This window comes from Apiospora hydei (assembly GCF_038363865.1).
Source record: "Apiospora hydei strain CBS 114990 chromosome Unknown utg000002l_segment0_segment0, whole genome shotgun sequence".
Taxonomy (NCBI): Eukaryota; Fungi; Ascomycota; class Sordariomycetes; order Amphisphaeriales; family Apiosporaceae; genus Apiospora; species Apiospora hydei.
The window spans coordinates 3,103,327-3,121,815 of record NW_027117361.1 but is presented as its reverse complement, the minus strand read 5'-3'; the positions used below and the strand labels follow the sequence as shown (position 1 = coordinate 3,121,815).

Genomic DNA, 18,489 nt, shown 5'->3' with positions numbered 1-18,489 from the left:
TGTTCTCGCGAACTGGAAAGGGCGGAATCGTTCAGTGTCGTTCCCCTAGGGCTATCTAGTTGCTGTGCTAGTTGGTAGGCAGGTATGCACTTGTATCCCTCTCGATTTCTATCTTTGACCTCTTCTGTTTGCCTGTCTCCAAACACGCATGCAACTACCTAGCCCTGACTAGCCTCCCTGTGTCCATTGCCTCCCTGCTCCTCACCCCCTTCGCGTGCGTGGCTTTTAGGTGGGCTCTAAGCGAGCTGCTGCTGCGAGACGACGCCATTCCGGCCCCGCGCCGGGCGGCCTGGTCTTTGGCTCGATCTTGCCGGGCGAATTGCTTTTTCCTGCCTGGAGCGCCGGTAGGGCTATCCACAGTTTTTCTTTTCGTGGGCTGGGAGGTGCATCGGCAGAGAGACATATGACGACTGCACTCCCAAGTACCGAGCTCGCATTGCATCCACTCTGTTGAATTGGTTCGGTTCGGTTTCGCCTCGAGACCCATTCCACTACACCAGGTAGTCAGGGCCCAGGGCCCAGGCGGCCTGGCTGGTGCTGGCCGGCTCTCTCTGCTGGCTGCAAGCTGCTGCTGGCACACGCTGGCTGGCCGGCTGCTCACCTGCTGAAGCAGGAAGGCATTGCCCCCGCCACAGCGCGGACGCCCCATTCAGAGATGAGGGTTTGGCTCGCCACTCCACAATACCTAGCATCCTCATCTCATTCCCACACCGCACACACACCTTGTAGGGCTCGTATTTGGCTGCCTGGTCCATGACTGTTTTCAAGGCTGTTGTAGTCGACGAGTCATTTCAGACGGTCCATAACAAGATGGGCGACCGAGCTGAATGGTGCCCAATGTCCAAAATACCCCAGCCTACATTGAGTGTGGAGATGGTTGAGACGGGCTCCAGCGGGGTATTGTATCGTCTTGATAGTGAACCTCCTTCTACAATACAAAGGTCGATAACCTACCACACGCTGAGGATTTGGATCATGTTATGGCCGTGTTGAATTCTGTTCTTTTGCGCAGTGCTCAGCCCCGAAGCGGGACATTGCCCTCGGCGGACGTGGTCACTGAGCGGATATTGGACATTATCCCTCCCCAGGCGGAGTATGATATTGCAGCTCCATCACCAGAGGGATTACCGCTTCGTGCACGTAGCGAAAGGTCTGCTCGGGGTTGCTGACAAATATATAGTTAAGCATACTACCACCCAACATCTAGACCTGGGACAGCCTAGTTTGAAACTCTCCAGCGCCAAGGATGCCGTCTCTTTGCTGATCTGAGCGCCTATGCAGATCAGAGGAATGCTGCCCTGGAAGCCCTTCCTTGCCAGGCTGTAATTTGGAGAGACCTGATTGGCGAATCCAGAGCGGTGCCGTAACAGGTAGCCGCTAGAGTATAATATATCTTGGAATTGTCAGGTGTCCCATTCCAGCACTTTGCCCAGTTGGCCCCCGAGCACCGAGGGTTCTATCGTACCGTATCGATTCGCACGAAATGCGGGCAGTCATCCGCATTTCGTCCAGCGCATCTTTGGGGCGGCGCTAAACCCGCAGCGAGTGAGGAGCAAGAGGTGAAGGAGGTAAAGGTAGGGATACTGAGTCAGCTCCAGAATATCATCCTGCACCTTCAACTTTTATGCCCACTCCCGGATCCTTCTTTGCTTCCGTTCCAGGGGCCAAGGTGCGAGAGGATGGATTGCGAACGAGTCATCAGCGGAAGATCCCATCTCGAAATCACAACAAGGCCCGCTGCCGTAGGCTTGGTGCGCTGTGTATTCGTAACGCGGCGCGCGGAGATCAAAAGGGGGTGGTTGTAAGGTGTATGTATGTAGGCACAGAAGGACCCCCGGCAGCCAGCACCACCACCACCCACCAATAGGCGGTGGTTGCATTAGCCTGTCTCATGCTCGGCGGAAGTTTTATAGGGCTGAGTAGTAGCAGGTGAGAATGTCGAATGAGGCTTATCCTCCGGTGAACCTTGCTAACATGAGTCGTCAACCTCATCCCATGGTTTTCCAGATGGCGGACCCTCGGCCGGGCAAACATTTGCGCCTCATAAGGCGAATGCACCGTGATTTCCTGTCACAAGACAGCGTTGCCTCCAGTAGCTGCAGCGGGTAGATCACGGTCTTCTGTATACATCGGTCCTGTAATTATTATGTTTATATACGGTTCGTTTACATGAATCTATGACGGTGACGCAGGCGGGATTACGGGCATCCTCCACCGAATGCAACCAGCAAGCTGCACGTGTCGTATATTGCTTCTACCGACCGATGGTCCTGGTGATCCCGGTCTTGCGAGAGGCATGGAGTTTGTTGCGCCTCAAATGACCGCGATGCCCCCGTTCCACCGTGGGGTGATTATTGACTGCTTCTGGCCAGCCATGCCTGCCCTCAGCTCAGGCGGTGGGTGGGAACGCCGCGAAGGCGGCGTCGGACTGAGACTGACTTGCGGCTAAGGTCTAACCGCCCGGTGAAACTGTTTCCTGAACTCAACTCAGCAATACCACATTGTGTATGCCCGATGGCGAAGGATGGCCCGGTGGATTTGCCTCTCTAGTGCTCGTCGCCGCTGCATCATACCACTGCACCACTGGTGTTGAGTGGTGACTGGGAGCGGCGAGCCAAGACACCGACCGCGACTGGTGGGTAGAAGTGAGGCAATACTTTCCGAGCCGCCCTCGCTTGGTCAGTATTGATTGAATGCAGTTATTCCCCTCGCGAGTTTGTCCGCTATAACCAGCAGGTCATTATCTTGTGAGGATTCAGTTACCGTTAAGCCGCTGTGGCTGACAAGTGATGGGTAACATTCGAATCTACAACTGCAACCCCCAAGTTGCCAAAACCGGTATATCTTGCATGACTTCCCGTAAAGGTGCCCTTTTTGTATGCAAGCAATTTTCATCTCACCCGCCACGGAACAGCCCTTTCCATTTGATAGATCATCTTTACGCCATGCTGACCCAGTGCTGATATAGCAACACCCAATCAACCAATTTGCCTCCGCATGGGCGTGTGCACTGTAACTCTCTGTAACTTGAAGGCGTGATGCCAAGGGGGAAAGCGCCTCCGTGATGTAAGCGATGCATGCGATGATATGTTGTTCTGGTTTCTGTGCCACTCGAGTTCGGAGTCGCTAAGGCGTTACGAGAGAGGGAGCGCATCCATCGTCCACCCGAAAACCCAGAGTACGCTCAACTAACTCACTGTACTAGACGTAAGCTGAGATCATCAGGTTCTGACTAAGACCCCTCCGGTCTCGTGGGGGACGATAGAGTAGACCACGAGAAGCACCTGACCATGGCCACCTGCATGCAACATGTCGCTCCCTCTGCCGGCACCGACAAGACGACAATAATTACCAGTAGGAAGCCACACACAAGTCTGATGTAGCCCTCCCTCATGGTGTGAAGCCAGGGATTGCACGGTTAGAGATGCGGGCGCCTTCGGCAAGATCAAGATCAAATCGCAGAAAGTTGAAGGGGGCGTCATCACACATGAATCACTTTGCTCAATCAAGGTATGTAGGGCTGAAGCGCGTGCAAGATGTGACTGCCTCTAAGTACTGGTAGATGCCAAGCTTGAAACGACTTCTACACACGCACGACAGGGATGGCCCCTCAAAACGACTTTTGATTAATCGCACATGGAGAGAATAGCATTGGACGTAACCGTGTCTCGTGGCTATCCAGAAAAAGCAGTCCTGTCGGGCACGAGGCAAGCCAATGAATTGAGTTCGCCGAGATTGGCTGATAGCTTGCGCTGTATTATAGCTGGCGGCTGCGTTGAAGAGTTGCATTGGGGTGAGTAAGAGCCAATATAATTTACCGTACAGTACATGCGTAAGTGCAGTGTACATTAAGTATAGAAAGAAGAAAGAGAGCACCAAACCTGGCATGCCTAGGTGTGAGGTAGGCAGATTCCGAGAGCGAGCATTGGACCGAGTTCGAGTTGCAAGACCCGGACGCACTGTACACGATCATTCCATAATTGGACCATCTGGGTTTCTGGAAGTATGTCAGAAGTAAGTAATATTAGACGGAGCTTGAGGACATGCCCTTTTGGCGGTCAAGCCCAGGCAGACGCAGCTGATCCAGTCAAAAGTAATAGATTGAATGTATTTTCGAAGTTCCTTGATTCAGGTCTTGCGGGCTCGCGGGGCCGAAGCTTGCGAGCCTAGGAGCTGATGATACTCCGTATCCCCAACACCCAGCTCGGCTCAGTTACATATGACTGACAGCTTGGACGAATGAGTGGATGCACGCTCCAAAGGGATAGTACGGCGATGAGGAGAAGCAAGCAGCACACCAACATGATGTGTTGATCCTGCAGGAGAAGGGGAAAAAAGGCAGAGCAGGTCGATTTCGACACTCATTCATATCGGATGTCGCTATGTACGCTAGTTGTAAAGGCACACACACACACACACCTTCCAGTCTGCCAGTCTGGAGCCCCTTCGCCGTGCCGCAGGTATTGCCCAACCCGTCGGCACGACAATGGAGGGACTGCTGCAATCATCAATACCTAAGCCGAGAAAGGCTCCATCCTTGTCTTGACGATTTGACACGGCATACAGATCCACGAAGACTGACTGACCTCAGATCGGACTGTCGGGCCTAATGAGCAACGAGAAATGGCGCTTGCCGTAGCTAGACTTTCCAACCCCGTAAGCCTCAGAAAGCCCGAAAGCCCCCAAGCTCCTCCAGACCGCGGGATTCCTGATTGCCTGCTCCTATTACACATCCCGGAGATGGCATTCAGAGATGGGGCTTGTGTAGTAATCAAACTTACTGGCGCTTCGCATCCAACTGACTATCTATCCAGGTCAGGGAACGACATCTTGGACAGGAAAGGCTCATGGGCCGGTGCTACTGATTGATGTTGTTACTGCCACTACTTGCCTACTACCGCTACTTTGTCCCCGACGATAGCAACACCCCTCCCCTCCTCGCCCTGCGCTTCGGCAGGACACCCCCCCCGAGAAAGCGTCCTTTACAGGCCCCACCACCGTCAGCCCTTTCCCTTCCCATTTGGAGAGCATTGAACCCCCTCCTGTGCAGCGTGCAACCCCCTCCCCTGTCCATGGCTACACTTCGACCCACCGATTCGTAGGGATGGAATTGTTCTACATAAACCCGACCGAATGTAGCGCGGTACTGCAAAGTACCCTGGAGCAGAGTGGTCGACTGGAGGGCCCTGGACGATTCTAACGAGTGGGAAAAAGGGTCTCTTGGATGCTTTCCCTACAGGGCACACACACCACACACACACACATTGACTGGAGCCAATGCAACCCACTTGACTAGAATACCCAGGTACCTCGGGGATAGACATGGACTCAATAATCCCTGCCGCCTGCAACATAACCGTCGAAAGGGCTGAAGGTATAGGCGTAGCCCCATGTACCTTGAATCGTGTACATTCTCAAATCGGATTTATGTACAGCGGTACCAGCCGCCACGCGCTGGCGCCGGTCATGGGCGAGGTAAGAGGTACATGAAGCCCAAGCGGCGCCTGCTCCATTGCTTTTTGGATCTAAAACTGCACTGCTCGCTCGCCCCTCTGCGACAACTTTTTGCTGAACTTATTGATGTGACGCCTTCTTTCATCGCCGTTGCAGCTTGCTTCCAGACGCTATCCTGTCCTGTCCAACCGTCCGCTGTCCCAAGACTGGAAGACAGACAACGACCAGCAAAAAGACCAGAGAGCGAGAGAGGTGAAAACATCACCAACGCCCTACACACTTCTCCCACCCTACTCGACGCTTCTCTAAGCTGCCGACTTGAAGAAATTTGGGGGTCGCTCGGCTTCGAATACTTATACCTGGTTTCTATACTTGGCCGAGTGTCTAGGCCCTGATGCATCGGAAAACGGCCCATTAGCCAGGAAACTCGTCACCACCCGTGGGCCGACTATCACCAATTCTCCCCCATGACTACAGCGTTACGCTTTGTTTTCTGACGACTTGTACTTTATACTCGCATTGCATCTTGTTTCTTAACGACTTTTTTTTATTGTCTTGCATTGGAGGGATCTGTACAGCATTTACATCGCCTCCGTCATTTCGAAACCACCATTTGGTCTGCCAGTAGAGGCACACCAGACCCCCAAAGATATATACCCGGAACCGCCGATACGAACGATTGCCACAGCCAACGTTCCTGACGCAAATCCGTCCCACCACTTCCTGAGCCACAGAACGCATACCCAACCGGTACGAGGCCTCTTCGGCTGCTCATCGAATCGACACCCGCCGGGCGAAATCGATACTTCCAATTTGACAATTGGTGTGGTCCAAATCGCCTCAGCTTCTTGGCTGGCGCATCCGGCATAGCTGTCCAGGGATCGGTCTTCCGTCGTGGCAATTGGATAATTGGTTATTACGAAAGAAGAATCAGCTCCTGTAGCATTTGGCCCGAAACTTGAAGGAGGCGAGCAAAAGGGGGGAAATATTCAGCATGGAGACTCCACGATACGCCCCGAGGGCGGCTCCTCCCCCATATACATAGATGATCGGACGAGAGGAAACACTGGGAGAGGTCATTCTTCCTATCCTTCTGCCTTCTCGCCGTCGTTGGCATCCAATCCCATGTCGATACCAAACCGCCCTCGTACCGAAAACGAGACCGCACCTCCGCCATTACCACCACCCAGATATGTCCCGGTCGACGGCCCGTCACTCGACGCCAGTCGTCAACCTCCTCGCGACCACTTCGAAGGGTCCTCCTTCAAGCTGGGAAGCCGGGGTTTTGAAAGTCCTGGGCACAGTCTTGATGTAGACGGCCCGAATTATATGCGTAGGGAAAGCGTCAAGTCTATCAAGGATGAAGGCTACCATAGTCTGGCCTCTACCATGAACCTGTAAGTGATTGTTGTGTCTGTGTGCTTTATCCTGCTCGCTCACACACCTGCTGCAACCTCCAGACCGTCACCGCAGGACTCGTTGCCAAAGAAGCTTTTCATGTCCCATGACCAGTACAGGCCTCGGGACAACAACGACTACGACAACTCTTTACTCAAGAAGTTCTCTGCCCAGCCTCCTAGACGATCTGCACTTAGCTCGTCAGTTAACGACGCTCACCCACGATTCGGTTCTGAAAACCGCCAATCGCTCCTCCCGAATCTATCGTTGCCCATTCGAACGGGCAACAACTTTACAATGGAAGTCCCGGATAGTTCCATGCAGTCGGCCATCTCGCCAAGGGGTTTGCCGTTCTCTGGGGCCAGTAGCATTGACTACCGTTCGCCAATTGAGCCGGCCGACTCAGATCGGTCACCCCTCTTCCGCAGCCGACGTACTAACAGTGGCTCTCTGCCCGATGATGCAACTGTCTCTACACAAGGTAGCTTTGATAATCTGGATGACGCGGATTTCCCCATGGAAGAGACATCTGGAATCAAGAGGCTTCATATCGACGATTCACGCTCGGAGTATCAACGAATGGGGTTGAAAAGACGGGCTTCGTCACCCCCAGGAGATGACATGATGATGCAGAGCCTGCCAGGTTCCGGGGAACTACTGCGCCGCCGTGAGGGAGCCTCCCGTCAGTCCCCAACTCCTCGGTTGACTGTGATCCCACAAGGTTCTATGTCTTCTGTGTCTTCAGTTGGACGCAGCGGATCATATGCTTCGAATATCTCCCTTACTGCGACTAGCATGACCAGCGGAAACTCATACGGGCGGGTATCGCCCAACGGGCTGTCGCCTGTTGATGGGATTTGCAACTCGCCATTTAGCACCCCAATTTCCCTGACGCACTCGCCCCAATCATCCATCTCGCGGATCCCGCACCATCGGAATTTGAGCGACAACCGGCCACTTGCTTCTCCTCGCAAACTATCGGATGTGTCTAAGACCACCATGTCCAGAATCCAAGGTTTCTTCATGTGCGAGTGCTGCCCGAAAAAGCCCAAGAAGTTTGAGACGGCTGAGGAGCTAAGGTAAAGCAATAACCCGCCCCTTGCCAGGGAGCTTGTCCAATTAAACCCGATTCCCCCTCCACCTGTGTTGGAAGTGTAAGACTGACTCTCTTCCCAATATTAGTGCACACGCGGCAGAGAAGCAATATGAATGCTCTTTTTGTGGCAATCGCTTCAAGAACAAGAACGAGGCAGAACGTCACCAAAACAGTTTACATGTTCGGCGTCACAGCTGGTCGTGCTCGGCGCTGCATGTTGCAGGCTACGACAAGGCATTCCACGAAAGCAGCAACAGGCCCGGCGAAGCCGATGCCTGCGGTTATTGCGGGGACGAGTTCACACGCAGCGGTGGTAGCGGCCGCAATCGCCATGCCACCGAACAGGATTGGGACGAGAGACTGCGCCATCTTCAAGAGGTGCACAAATTCCGGGAGTGCAATTCGAGCAAGAAATTCTTCCGAGCAGACCATTTCCGACAACATCTCAAGCACAGTCATGCAGGAACAAGCGGGAAATGGACCAACATGCTCGAGAGCGCCTGCATGATTGAGGAGGAGCCTCCTCAACCCCGATGATCCCAGGCACACTTGCTCCTGGGATGTAGATGAACACGAGAGACGTGGAATTCGACTTGTAATTCCATTGCTACACCCGATGCGCTGGAGGAGGGGGCTTGCGAAACCCCAAGGGGCGGTTACATTGGGCACGCAAGGATGCCGAATCCTAGGTCGCAGTTCTGCCGATCTCCCGCATAACCCAATCCAGATATCGTATGTGGTATGTGGAAGAGTGCCCAGGCCCAAAGCGGAAAAGGTCTCTCCTCGCCAACGGGGTGGCGCAGCCCCCGTCATCTTAGTGGTCGAGTTACGAGGACTGCCACCTCACCGATTTTTTGCGTGCTGCGGCAATAGCATGCCTTGATTGCAGGGAGGTCCGATCTCACGATAGACGGCCCCAATATTCCCCTCGTGTGGGATACGCATCGGGATGCCGTGGCATGAGCTACCTCACTGCCTGGGAAGTGAGTGAGCTTACGCCACGCCCAGCCTGGCTGCAGATTGGGCATGCGTGAAAGAGAAGAAGGCTTGGTATACGCCTCTATTGTACAGTACGGGCTTTACGGCGTAGCCTTCACATCATCATCAACCGGAGTTGGGCATGACTTAACGAAAAAGGCGTCTTATGGATTGGCCTAGCTGCATATTTAGATGTAGATAAGGATGGGTTGGTATCGGTCGACCTTGCACCAAGAGGGAAATACGAAAGGTCGAAATATAAAAAAACAACCATGGAGTATAAAAAATGACATAGGCACAGGAGGAAATCCTCAAATACAAGCAAAAACATCTACTATTACTAGTTGCGTCAGATACCCATCAGCTTTGACCTGTGACCAACAGTCCGTCCTGGAAGTGATGTCTTCCGATATCTCGAACGACACTCAGGTAAGGAGTTGAACTTATTTCATATTGGGCATTTCGATCAAACCGTGATCCCAAGGGTTCTTGTCCCAAAAATAAATCAACTGTATGTATACATTGATACATATCCAATATATGTGTGTGTATTTACCCTGAAAGGAGGCAAACAACTCCAGGGTAAGGTAAGATAAGCAGTCTGTATAGAAGTAGGCAATGAAAGCAGCCAAGCCGACACACCCGAGAGTCGCCGGCGGCCGACAGCACGCCCGACCGACATGTGGGAGATCTAGATTCGGCCCCCACCTTCGGCCTAAAATCAGCCCTTGCTTTGTTCAACCGACCTCCAGGGCTGCCTTTGCTTGCTTGCGGGCTGCATTAGCTCAGCCAGCGCAAGCAAGGCATCGAGAGAGAGAGATGGTGACAGGGTGCCAGGGTGCCAGGGTGACAAGGTGAGTAATTGAATGATGATTCACGCCTTGCTTGCATTTCCTCCGTTTGCTGATGCAGTTCCTCGATCAGGCTATCTGATATCAGCGCACGCTGCAGCAGGTCACCAAAGGCAAGCCAATGTACGGCGTTTGGCGAGGATACACTGATCAAATTGATTGATTGATGCTTGCTTGTACTTTGTTCACGCAAGGAGCTTTCCAGCCGCCGTCTGCAATCGGACTAATGTTTTGGTTCATCACATGATTCAGCCCTACCTTACTGCTTACCTTACCTACATGTACTTACCCTGCCTGGGTCCCTAAGGTCCCTTGAGCACCACCAAAACTTCTCGTTCCAGCTGCCCCGCTATGATTGACGAGGGGTAAGGAAAGCGGAAGGTTAAGGCTACTCCTCTCCTACTCCCAGGTAGGTACGTACCCACTTCGGCAAGTCATCGAATTGAAGGATCAATTTGGAGGCAGGAAGAAAAACACCCCCAATAACCGGAAAACCGCGACTGACATAGTAAGGCTCGCTTACTTGGCTCTCTACGACATTTGCATAAGGTAAGCAAGCAACCTGTACTTTTGCCCAAAGAAAGCTGAGAGAGAGAGAGCGTCTGCCTGGATCGAAGCGGTTGGTGATTCGGCATCGAATTACCGCCGCAGGCAACGGCGAATCAAGTTGGTTGACGCCGTTGATTCTCACCATGGTTGTCAAGCGCCCTTGGTACTATCGAATGGGTCATTGATCTATCGTACATTGACACCTGCCTAGAAAGGAGACGACTTGCATTTCTTCTAGTCAGCATCGATTTCGGAGCTAGGCACATATGTACTGACCTTTCTTCAACCTTGCAGTCACCAACCGCCATGGCGCTCGACAGAATACCCGGCAAGGACAATCTCTATGTTGGAGGGTAAGCAATTCTGCATTGGCTTTTGATCGAGCCATCCGTCCTATTCCATTCTCATGCACACTTCCCGGCCATGCGATTGTAGTAGCTGCAACATGCCTGCATCCGTATCACCTGCATCGTTGCCCGGCATCTGCCTCTGTTGTCAACAGGAGTATCATTGGCGCCTGATCGGCTGATGATGCTTATACCTATGCACTATACTATACACATCAGCCCTTGCATACTTTATACTCAACTACCCCATCCGTCTCCTTCTTAACGATGGCAGGCACTGATAATGAGCAGGATCTTTGCCCTGAGGAAACCCGATGGCCTCCATGGGAAGAACATCAACCATGTGCTTTCCGTCATCAAGTACTCGTTTGAGGGCTGGGGCGAGGAGGCCAAACAGTTCCAGCATATGAGTATCGACGTGGATGACATGGACGATCAAGACCTGCTCGTTCACTTCTCATCCGCGGTACGCTTCATCGACCGCGGCCTATATCCGCCCGAGTCTACGTCAGGTGACCAGCATCAAGATACGGAAACGTCCCCTGGTTCTGTGTTTGTGCACTGTGCCATGGGTAAGTCTCGGTCGGTAAGCTGTGCCATAGCTTATCTCCTCTACAAATACCCACATCGTTATGGCGGAAAGCAATTCGATGCATCAGCCATTTCGACCGCTCAACGGCGAGAGACAGCAACAGACGCGGTTGCCCTGGCCCTTAAGGGTATCAAGGAAGCAAGGCCCGTCGCCGAACCGAATTCGGGCTTCATGCAGCAGCTGGAGCTGTGGTGGGAGATGGGCTGCCCTGCCGACAGCGATGGGGCCGTTGAAAGTCACCCCATCTACCAGAAATGGCTCTATGAGCGAAGGTTAGAGGAATCGAGAGCTGCGCACATGGCCCCTGAGCCTGAGTGGATTCGCTTTGAGGACGAGGCTCCTGCGGCGGCCGTGCCGGCAGCATCAAACGATGAGCACAAAGAGTTGAAATGCAAGATGTGCCGCCGCGTACTTGCCAACTCCAAGTTCATCATAGACCATAACGGCACCGGCAATGAGACGAAGAAGAGTGTGCCTTGTGGGCACATCTTCGTTGAAACACTGTCGTGGATGCGGCCAGCACTCGAAGACGGGGCGCTTGAGGGGCGCCTCAACTGTCCCAACCCCAAATGCACTGCCCAGGTCGGTCGTTTCGCGTGGCAAGGGCTGAGATGTAGCTGTCGCGAGTGGGTGTGTCCGGCGTTCTCCCTGAAGCCAAGCGCAGTCGACGAGTCTAATCGCTCTGCCGGATCAGCCATCCGTATGCCTCCCCGGAGCGGCAACCTATAAACGCTGCAATAAATAGAAAAGAGTGATCTGCCTCCAAGCCAGTCAGCCCGCATGAATCCTCTCCCATCTGACATGCAGACGGCAGAGGCTGCAAAGAACTACAGTACAGTTGACTGCTGACGTTGGACCGGTGATCCAAGCTCCTCTTCCCCGCTGATGACGGTAGTAATCTCGTTGCCTATGTCATTGATGCATTCCTTCGGCATCGCTATGTGCACGCCTTGCGCTTCCTGCCAACCTCACGCGGTGGATTCATTGATCATCTTCTTGATGACTGGTCAACTTGTGATCAATTATCTATCGCACTGGACGCCTCCATATTCGGCTGACGAGGCCACATCCGGATAGTTCCGCCGTTATCTCTTTGCTAGGGCTTATGTCTTTCCCCATGGTCCACGGAATCCTTCAATTGACCGCACACCCCCGCAATATCAAAAGTGGCTGGCATACCTTGTGATCAAGGATTGCTCCGTGCCTCTCTGGGACGCAAAGTCCCATGTGTGTTCCATTGCGGTGTAAACCACGGTGAGGCTGGACTAACAACATGAAGCCAGCGGCCACGAAAGTGTTGATATTTCTAGTCCACGCTTGCTTGACTCACTTACTACTATACAGTCGTGGACATAGCTATGTCTTGTCCAAGCATTCAAAAGCTGTATGCAAAGCGACAGCCCACTGTATCAACGGATGTTTGCTGACTCAGAGCCTGTCTGCATGCCAGCCTGCAGCGGTTCCATAGTATGGAAATATTGATGCCTCGGACTCGCATAGGCAACGGATCCGGCATGACAGCAGACACACTATCAGGCCGTCTTGCATCTGGAATACATGACGACATGCTTTAAGTAATGGCTGGAGAAACACCACTAACCCCTTTAAGTCGTATGCGATGTTCCACTGCAATGAAGGGGACCCACGAATTCCCTGCCGCTTTGGGCTGGTATCAACCTGAACTCGGAAGAACTATGTGGCAGAAGTGTTCCTAGGCAAGCGAGCAGGGGTCAGAATCCTTTGTGCCAAGAGAAATGCTTGTGTCGTCTACCGTATGAGGGCCTGGCCATCACGGCTGGGGACAGGGGACCGGACCATCCGGTAGGACCACTGCAGAACGCTTCATCCGAGGTTTATTACTATATTCATTCCTCGATGTGACTGCGCCAGCAGCCGCGGTAACGCAGCAGAGTCCCGGGACCGGGATGCGCGATGCGTGTTGGTCCTCTTTGCAGTACAGCAGCAGTCATCTCGGATTGACAGCTGACGGATCGACATCCAGCAGGCGACTGACGGGTCTCCTTCAACAGTTGCCGGCAGAATCAGGATCCGTCTCGCAGGCCCCGCGCTTCTTGGCCGGCATACCTTGAATAAGAGACTCGCCAGGCAGCTCCTCCTGGAGCAATACCCCTGGACAGACAGACGGACAGACCCTCTTTATCGGTGGCCTTCTCGGTCCCGTCCCCATCGAGATATGCCACTTCTTGGCGCCATGAGCCAGAGCAAGCGCTCCTTCTTTCTATCCTGGCACCTGGAAGCTTGGCAGCTTTAACTGACACGGGCGAGAGTTGGGCAAAAGACGACTCGTCACGTTGCTCCTGTAACCGCTGAGCAGCAAAACGTTGCTCCTTTCGCGACAAATGGCCTTTTTTTCTATAAGTGCCCAAGGCTTAATTTCCGTTCACCCTGGGGGTGCGGTATGGCATCCAGACCAAATTACCGCAGCAGCCAACCTAACGCATTGACGCCGGGAAGCCGCCCAAGAGGAAGGTGCATCATCACTCAGCCCTACCCAGCCGCCTGCTAGCCACCTGTGGGATTTTGCCCTTTTAAGCATACGTTAGGTTAGGCCTGGAAGGATTTCGCCCGTGGGGGGACCCGCGCGGGGGGGGATCCATGGTTTCGCAATCTACAAGGGCAGAGGCTATATATGGAAACCACTGTTACCGGAGTAATTCAAGAGTGCGAGGCTCTTATTACGCAGTTACTGCTGTCATTGTCGCCCCACGGGAAACAATGCACTGTCGATGGCATTTCCGAGTACTCATCCCTCCGAAAGGAAAGGGGCGGGTCCCTCGGTGAGGCCGGTCGATGGGTGCTGTGCTATGCGACCTATCCCTTCGGAAGCATCGTGGCAAGTGACAAACTTGGGGGGACAAGTTTGTTGCAGGGCAACGACAGGCCAAGGAAGCTCGTGTAGGTGCGCCATTTGCGTCAGAGGCACTTTCCATCAGCTCTCCCTGAGTAAACCTGCGGACAAATGGGTTGCAATCACGATGCTTGTACTTGTTCTTGGCAGCGCGAAAGTCATTTTGACATTTACATTAAGGGAGATGGATTGGCACCTCGGCTGCCCGAGACTCCATTGGCCTTGCCCAAACTGCACAGAACATTGCGCTTTTCCTCTAAATCTCGGGCCGCCACGGTGTTTGTGTCACCGTCCGGACCCTGATTTCGCCCCGATGCCATGTTTGAGGCATAGCTTCACCCAGGAGAACATGGAAGGCAAGGATGATGGATGGGCCGAAAATGATTTCTCGTGTGTGATTGCTCTATGTGCGGCATGTGGCGGCGACGGCGCCGCCGCCGGCGTCCAATGAGATAGGCAGATCCCGCGGGCTGGGCGAAAAAGAAGCAAAACAAGAGAAACGGTCCAGCTGAGCGCTGGTGCCCAGTTGGGTGGCAAACCACGAGAAAGGAAAGGAGGCGTCAATGCGGAATTGAGCCCGCTGCTAAAAAAGCAACATCTCCGTATGCCAGACTGCCTTTGTATTCGATGTGTTTCCTTTTTCGGCCGCTATGCCTAATCTAGGTGCAGATTGCCGGGGGCGGCCTCGGGGCCACTGTCGGGGGTCTACGCCCGGTAAGCCAAAGAAGGAAAGAAAGAAAGGGCTGAGAGGGCTGAAATAAGTCCATTGACAAACAAGCACGACCGCGGAAAAGTAAAATCATAAAAATAAGCGCACCAGGTGGAATCAATTGGACGATGTGTTTGCTTGCTTGTTCGGCCAAGGGAAGGTAGGCAAGTCAGGGGCGATGGCTTGCTTGCCTGCCTGCCTGCCTGTCTGTCAAGGGTGAGTCTAGGAAAAACCCTCGGCAGACCAGAAACGAACACAATGGTCTGGTCCCAATCAGAATACACACGTATACTGCAAAGTACCGAGTACATGAGATGAAGTTTCCATTGACGAATGCCGGAAACACAGTAATCTTGCGGGAGCATCCTTCACTTTCTAAAAGCAGGTACTGCCACCCGCCTTACCAAGCAGGGATCCGAACCCCGAAGCAAGGAGCCGGGGGCCTGGCCCCCGCCCTCACAGCGGTACTTCCGAAGGCCTCGGGACTTGTAGCACCAGGATGCGGGTTAACCATGCCTGCCACTAAGCCAAAAGGGAGGGATCTCCCCGATTCTTACACCGATTGTTCACCGAGGTCGTGTCGGCGGCAAGTGGCCGGTATAACTAGGTGGAGGAGGCCAGTAGTACATATCCCGTGCCGGTACTACACCGGCGCTACACCGGAGTATGCTTTCCAAAGTCGGCTCCCTGACAGAGCGCTTCGTGGTGATGATGACGACGCCCAGCGCAGCCCCGAGTGAGAGAAGGCGCCTGGCTGAAACGCGTAATGATACATGGGGCGAGCCACATCGGCAGATTTCATGTGGAAATATTGATCCTGTCCTAGTAATCTCAGCCACACTGAGACTCCAACTTCTGGGACTTGCGGGTGAAGAGCTGGTCCGTCTAAGTCCGGATAGCTGTTAGATACGTGGCATAGTCTTTCGGGGTCGGGGCAGGAGTCGATCAACTGCCCGGTCTTGAAGTAGACGACAGTAATCCAATCCAATCCAACCTAATATCAAGCCGGGTGCACATGATTTTAGGTATATATATGGCCGCTCACGTGCAGCAGTTGAATAGGGGCACATTTAAACGTTGTCACAAGAGAGGCGGCCGCGGAGGTATACACCCATAAGCACATCGACCCCTGGTAGCCGGTTCTTGTCCAGTAAGGGGTTTCCAAAGCCCTCTAGATGAGAAGAGGCCGGTGATGGAAAGGGGACTAGCCAGGTGGAAGCGAGAAGCTGAACGGGCATGCGCCTTCTCCATTCAGGTCGCACAAGACCTTATGGACGTAGATACTCGGGCGTCATGGCCGAACCCCAGACATGCCGGTAGATAACAATAACAGCCGTGTAGCATGGGACAGACACCATAACTAGATGGCATTACCTCTCAAAACAGTAATGGCGGATCGATCCCCCACCCTTCACCCCTGCTGTCTGCTGTCTGCTGGTGTGGGAATCGCTTCAGTTCGATATGCCACACCCCAGGGGGTGATCGAAGGAAGGAGGCCAGCTGTTGCTTGTCACTGATGCCAATTCTGATTATCATCAGCACTAGTCTCTTGTCGGACAGCTATATATTACCCGCATTTGCCTATACTGAGGTTGCCCCGTAGGAGGATCTTGGCCGGCGTATTGGGCCAAGGAATCAGCAGCCGAAACCGGTGATATATCCCGGGGAGCCGAGTATTTGGCCGTCATGGATCCAGATTACCAACTCTCGTGAGAAAACTCGTCACCTGAAATGTTGTGGTGGTGGATGGGCAACCAGCTGAGGTGACTCGACGATGATGTGTGCTGTATGCATGGCTTGGGGTCTGACGTGTCAAATATTGTACACATAGGCAAAGAACAAGGTAGTTTCATGTACTCCGAAAAGTGCCTGGAGAGAGGGAGGTTGGGACTTATGCGAGTCCGTTGAAGTATACCCGTTTCCCCGCCGGGCCCAGCATGTCTCTCTGGCACAGGCGCCATATCTCGTACGGGGCACGCTCGACTTGCTCAATCCTGGTAAACTTGATGGTAGGTGGTCGGAATTCTTGGTAGGCTGCAGATAGACCCAGTATTCTTCCTCTTTTGTGCTTTGGGGTATCTATATCTAGGAAGGTGGTCGCGCCGTGGCCGCATATGGCCCCCCGCAAATATGCCTCGCAGAGCCATATATCCCGAGACCTGTCCTCGTAGGGCATTGTGAGGAGGTGCAGCAGCCGACTTCTTCGTGCAAACCACCACTTAGCCAATGGTGAACAGTGGGGCCCCAGAGCCTGCATAATCTGTCTGGCTCTAAGATGCCTTACCCAGAGGGTACTTGAGGCACGTATGATGGTGGGTGAGATGACCAATGACCGTGGCTAAGGTAATTGTATCATTCAAGGGCTGCGTGGATTGTCGAGGTTCGAGAGGCTGTGGGTTCCATAACATAGCATTAAACACCTATCTGGTAATAGGCCGCTGACAGTGCCGTAGCTAGCAAGCAAGATGCGAAGTATGGGTCTTCGGCTGACGTGTTGAAGAGAGATTATGTGTGCGTGTGTAAGAAGAACCGCGGCAATAACAGCCAGGCAGACAGCTTGTAGCAGAGTGAAGAGAAATGGCCTGCCGTATCGTCCGTAGATGGCATGTTCCGCAAACATACGTCGTATTGCGAGACGAATGTACCCCGTTGCCGCATACTTGCAGCACTTAATTGTGACCGACTCGGGAAACTGGCGTCGATAATGTTGATCCATGATCTGCAGAAGCGACGATGCCTTGTCACCCGATGCCTTTGCGGAGCGCGCATGCGATATCCAACCAAAACCTGCACAGCCATTGGTGGCCCAGCCTAATATTCCCAACAGACCCCGTCTGATTGCTCAAGGCAACGTCAAATATGTGGTGGTCGCTTCTGCTTATGCGAGAGATAAGCACTAGTCTTCTTAGAGTGCGTGAAATCCACGGGCTGAAGGGGCCAGAACATGAGGTGTGGTCAGAACGCCATTGAGGTTGATGATGCCGGTGAGATCCTGGCGTATTGAGCAGTATTGGTAAATGTTTGTAGTGCATAGTAATATAGTTGCAGAATAGCTGGCTACAGCTGTTCGGGCCATGGTCGAGCTGCCACACACAATCAGCCGAGTTTAGAGCGATACCAAGAGGCTGTGATTCGTCGTCGCCTAGAAAGCATCAATGTTGTAGAGATAACCACACGTTCACTCTTCTAGGTAAGAACCAGCTGCGGTAGAAGCGGGTAAGGCTCATTGTGGCAAGGCAGACTTGAGTGATTTGAATCGACGGCCGGTTACAGACTGAAAAGATTGTGCCTTGAATGGAAGCCATGTGTTCCAAAGGAAATGCGAGTTCGAATAGTCATTGTTATGTGTCATGAGTGCTACATATGAAGCACAAGTAAAGATGTCATCCTACGCAGCAGGCGGTGAAAGTGCCCATCTCGTATGTTGCGGCCATTGCTGTCAGTCACAGTCACAAGAAGGTGTTGTACCATTACCGTCGGAGGCACACGCCTTAGAAATACTGAGGATAGCGGCTTGGTGATGCAATCTAGTTGCATGCGCCATACTTCTTTCCGCTCGAGCGTTGGGCTCTTCCGAGCGGCGCGACAGTGACACTCCGAGGATGACTACTGCCAAGTCTGTGGCTAAGTGGTCTGAACTTGAACC

At 53.2% G+C, this 18,489-nt stretch overlaps 2 protein-coding genes across 2 annotated transcripts; both read left to right on the top strand.

Moving 5' to 3' along the window:
* Nucleotides 1-6,579: 6,579 nt before the first annotated feature.
* On the top strand, nucleotides 6,580-8,485 carry PG997_000995 (uncharacterized protein; the record flags this gene model as incomplete). Its single annotated transcript, XM_066805310.1, has 3 exons — nucleotides 6,580-6,851; nucleotides 6,915-7,931; nucleotides 8,035-8,485. 3 exons carry the CDS (start codon nucleotides 6,580-6,582, stop codon nucleotides 8,483-8,485), a joined length of 1,740 nt encoding a protein of 579 aa, XP_066675083.1.
* Nucleotides 8,486-10,632: 2,147 nt separating this feature from the next.
* Nucleotides 10,633-11,994, top strand: PG997_000994 (tyrosine-protein phosphatase yvh1 protein; the record flags this gene model as incomplete). The annotated part of the gene is made up of 2 exons (XM_066805309.1): nucleotides 10,633-10,679; nucleotides 10,965-11,994. The coding sequence occupies 2 exons, from the start codon at nucleotides 10,633-10,635 to the stop codon at nucleotides 11,992-11,994; spliced, it is 1,077 nt and encodes a 358-aa protein (XP_066675082.1).
* Nucleotides 11,995-18,489: the final 6,495 nt, after the last annotated feature.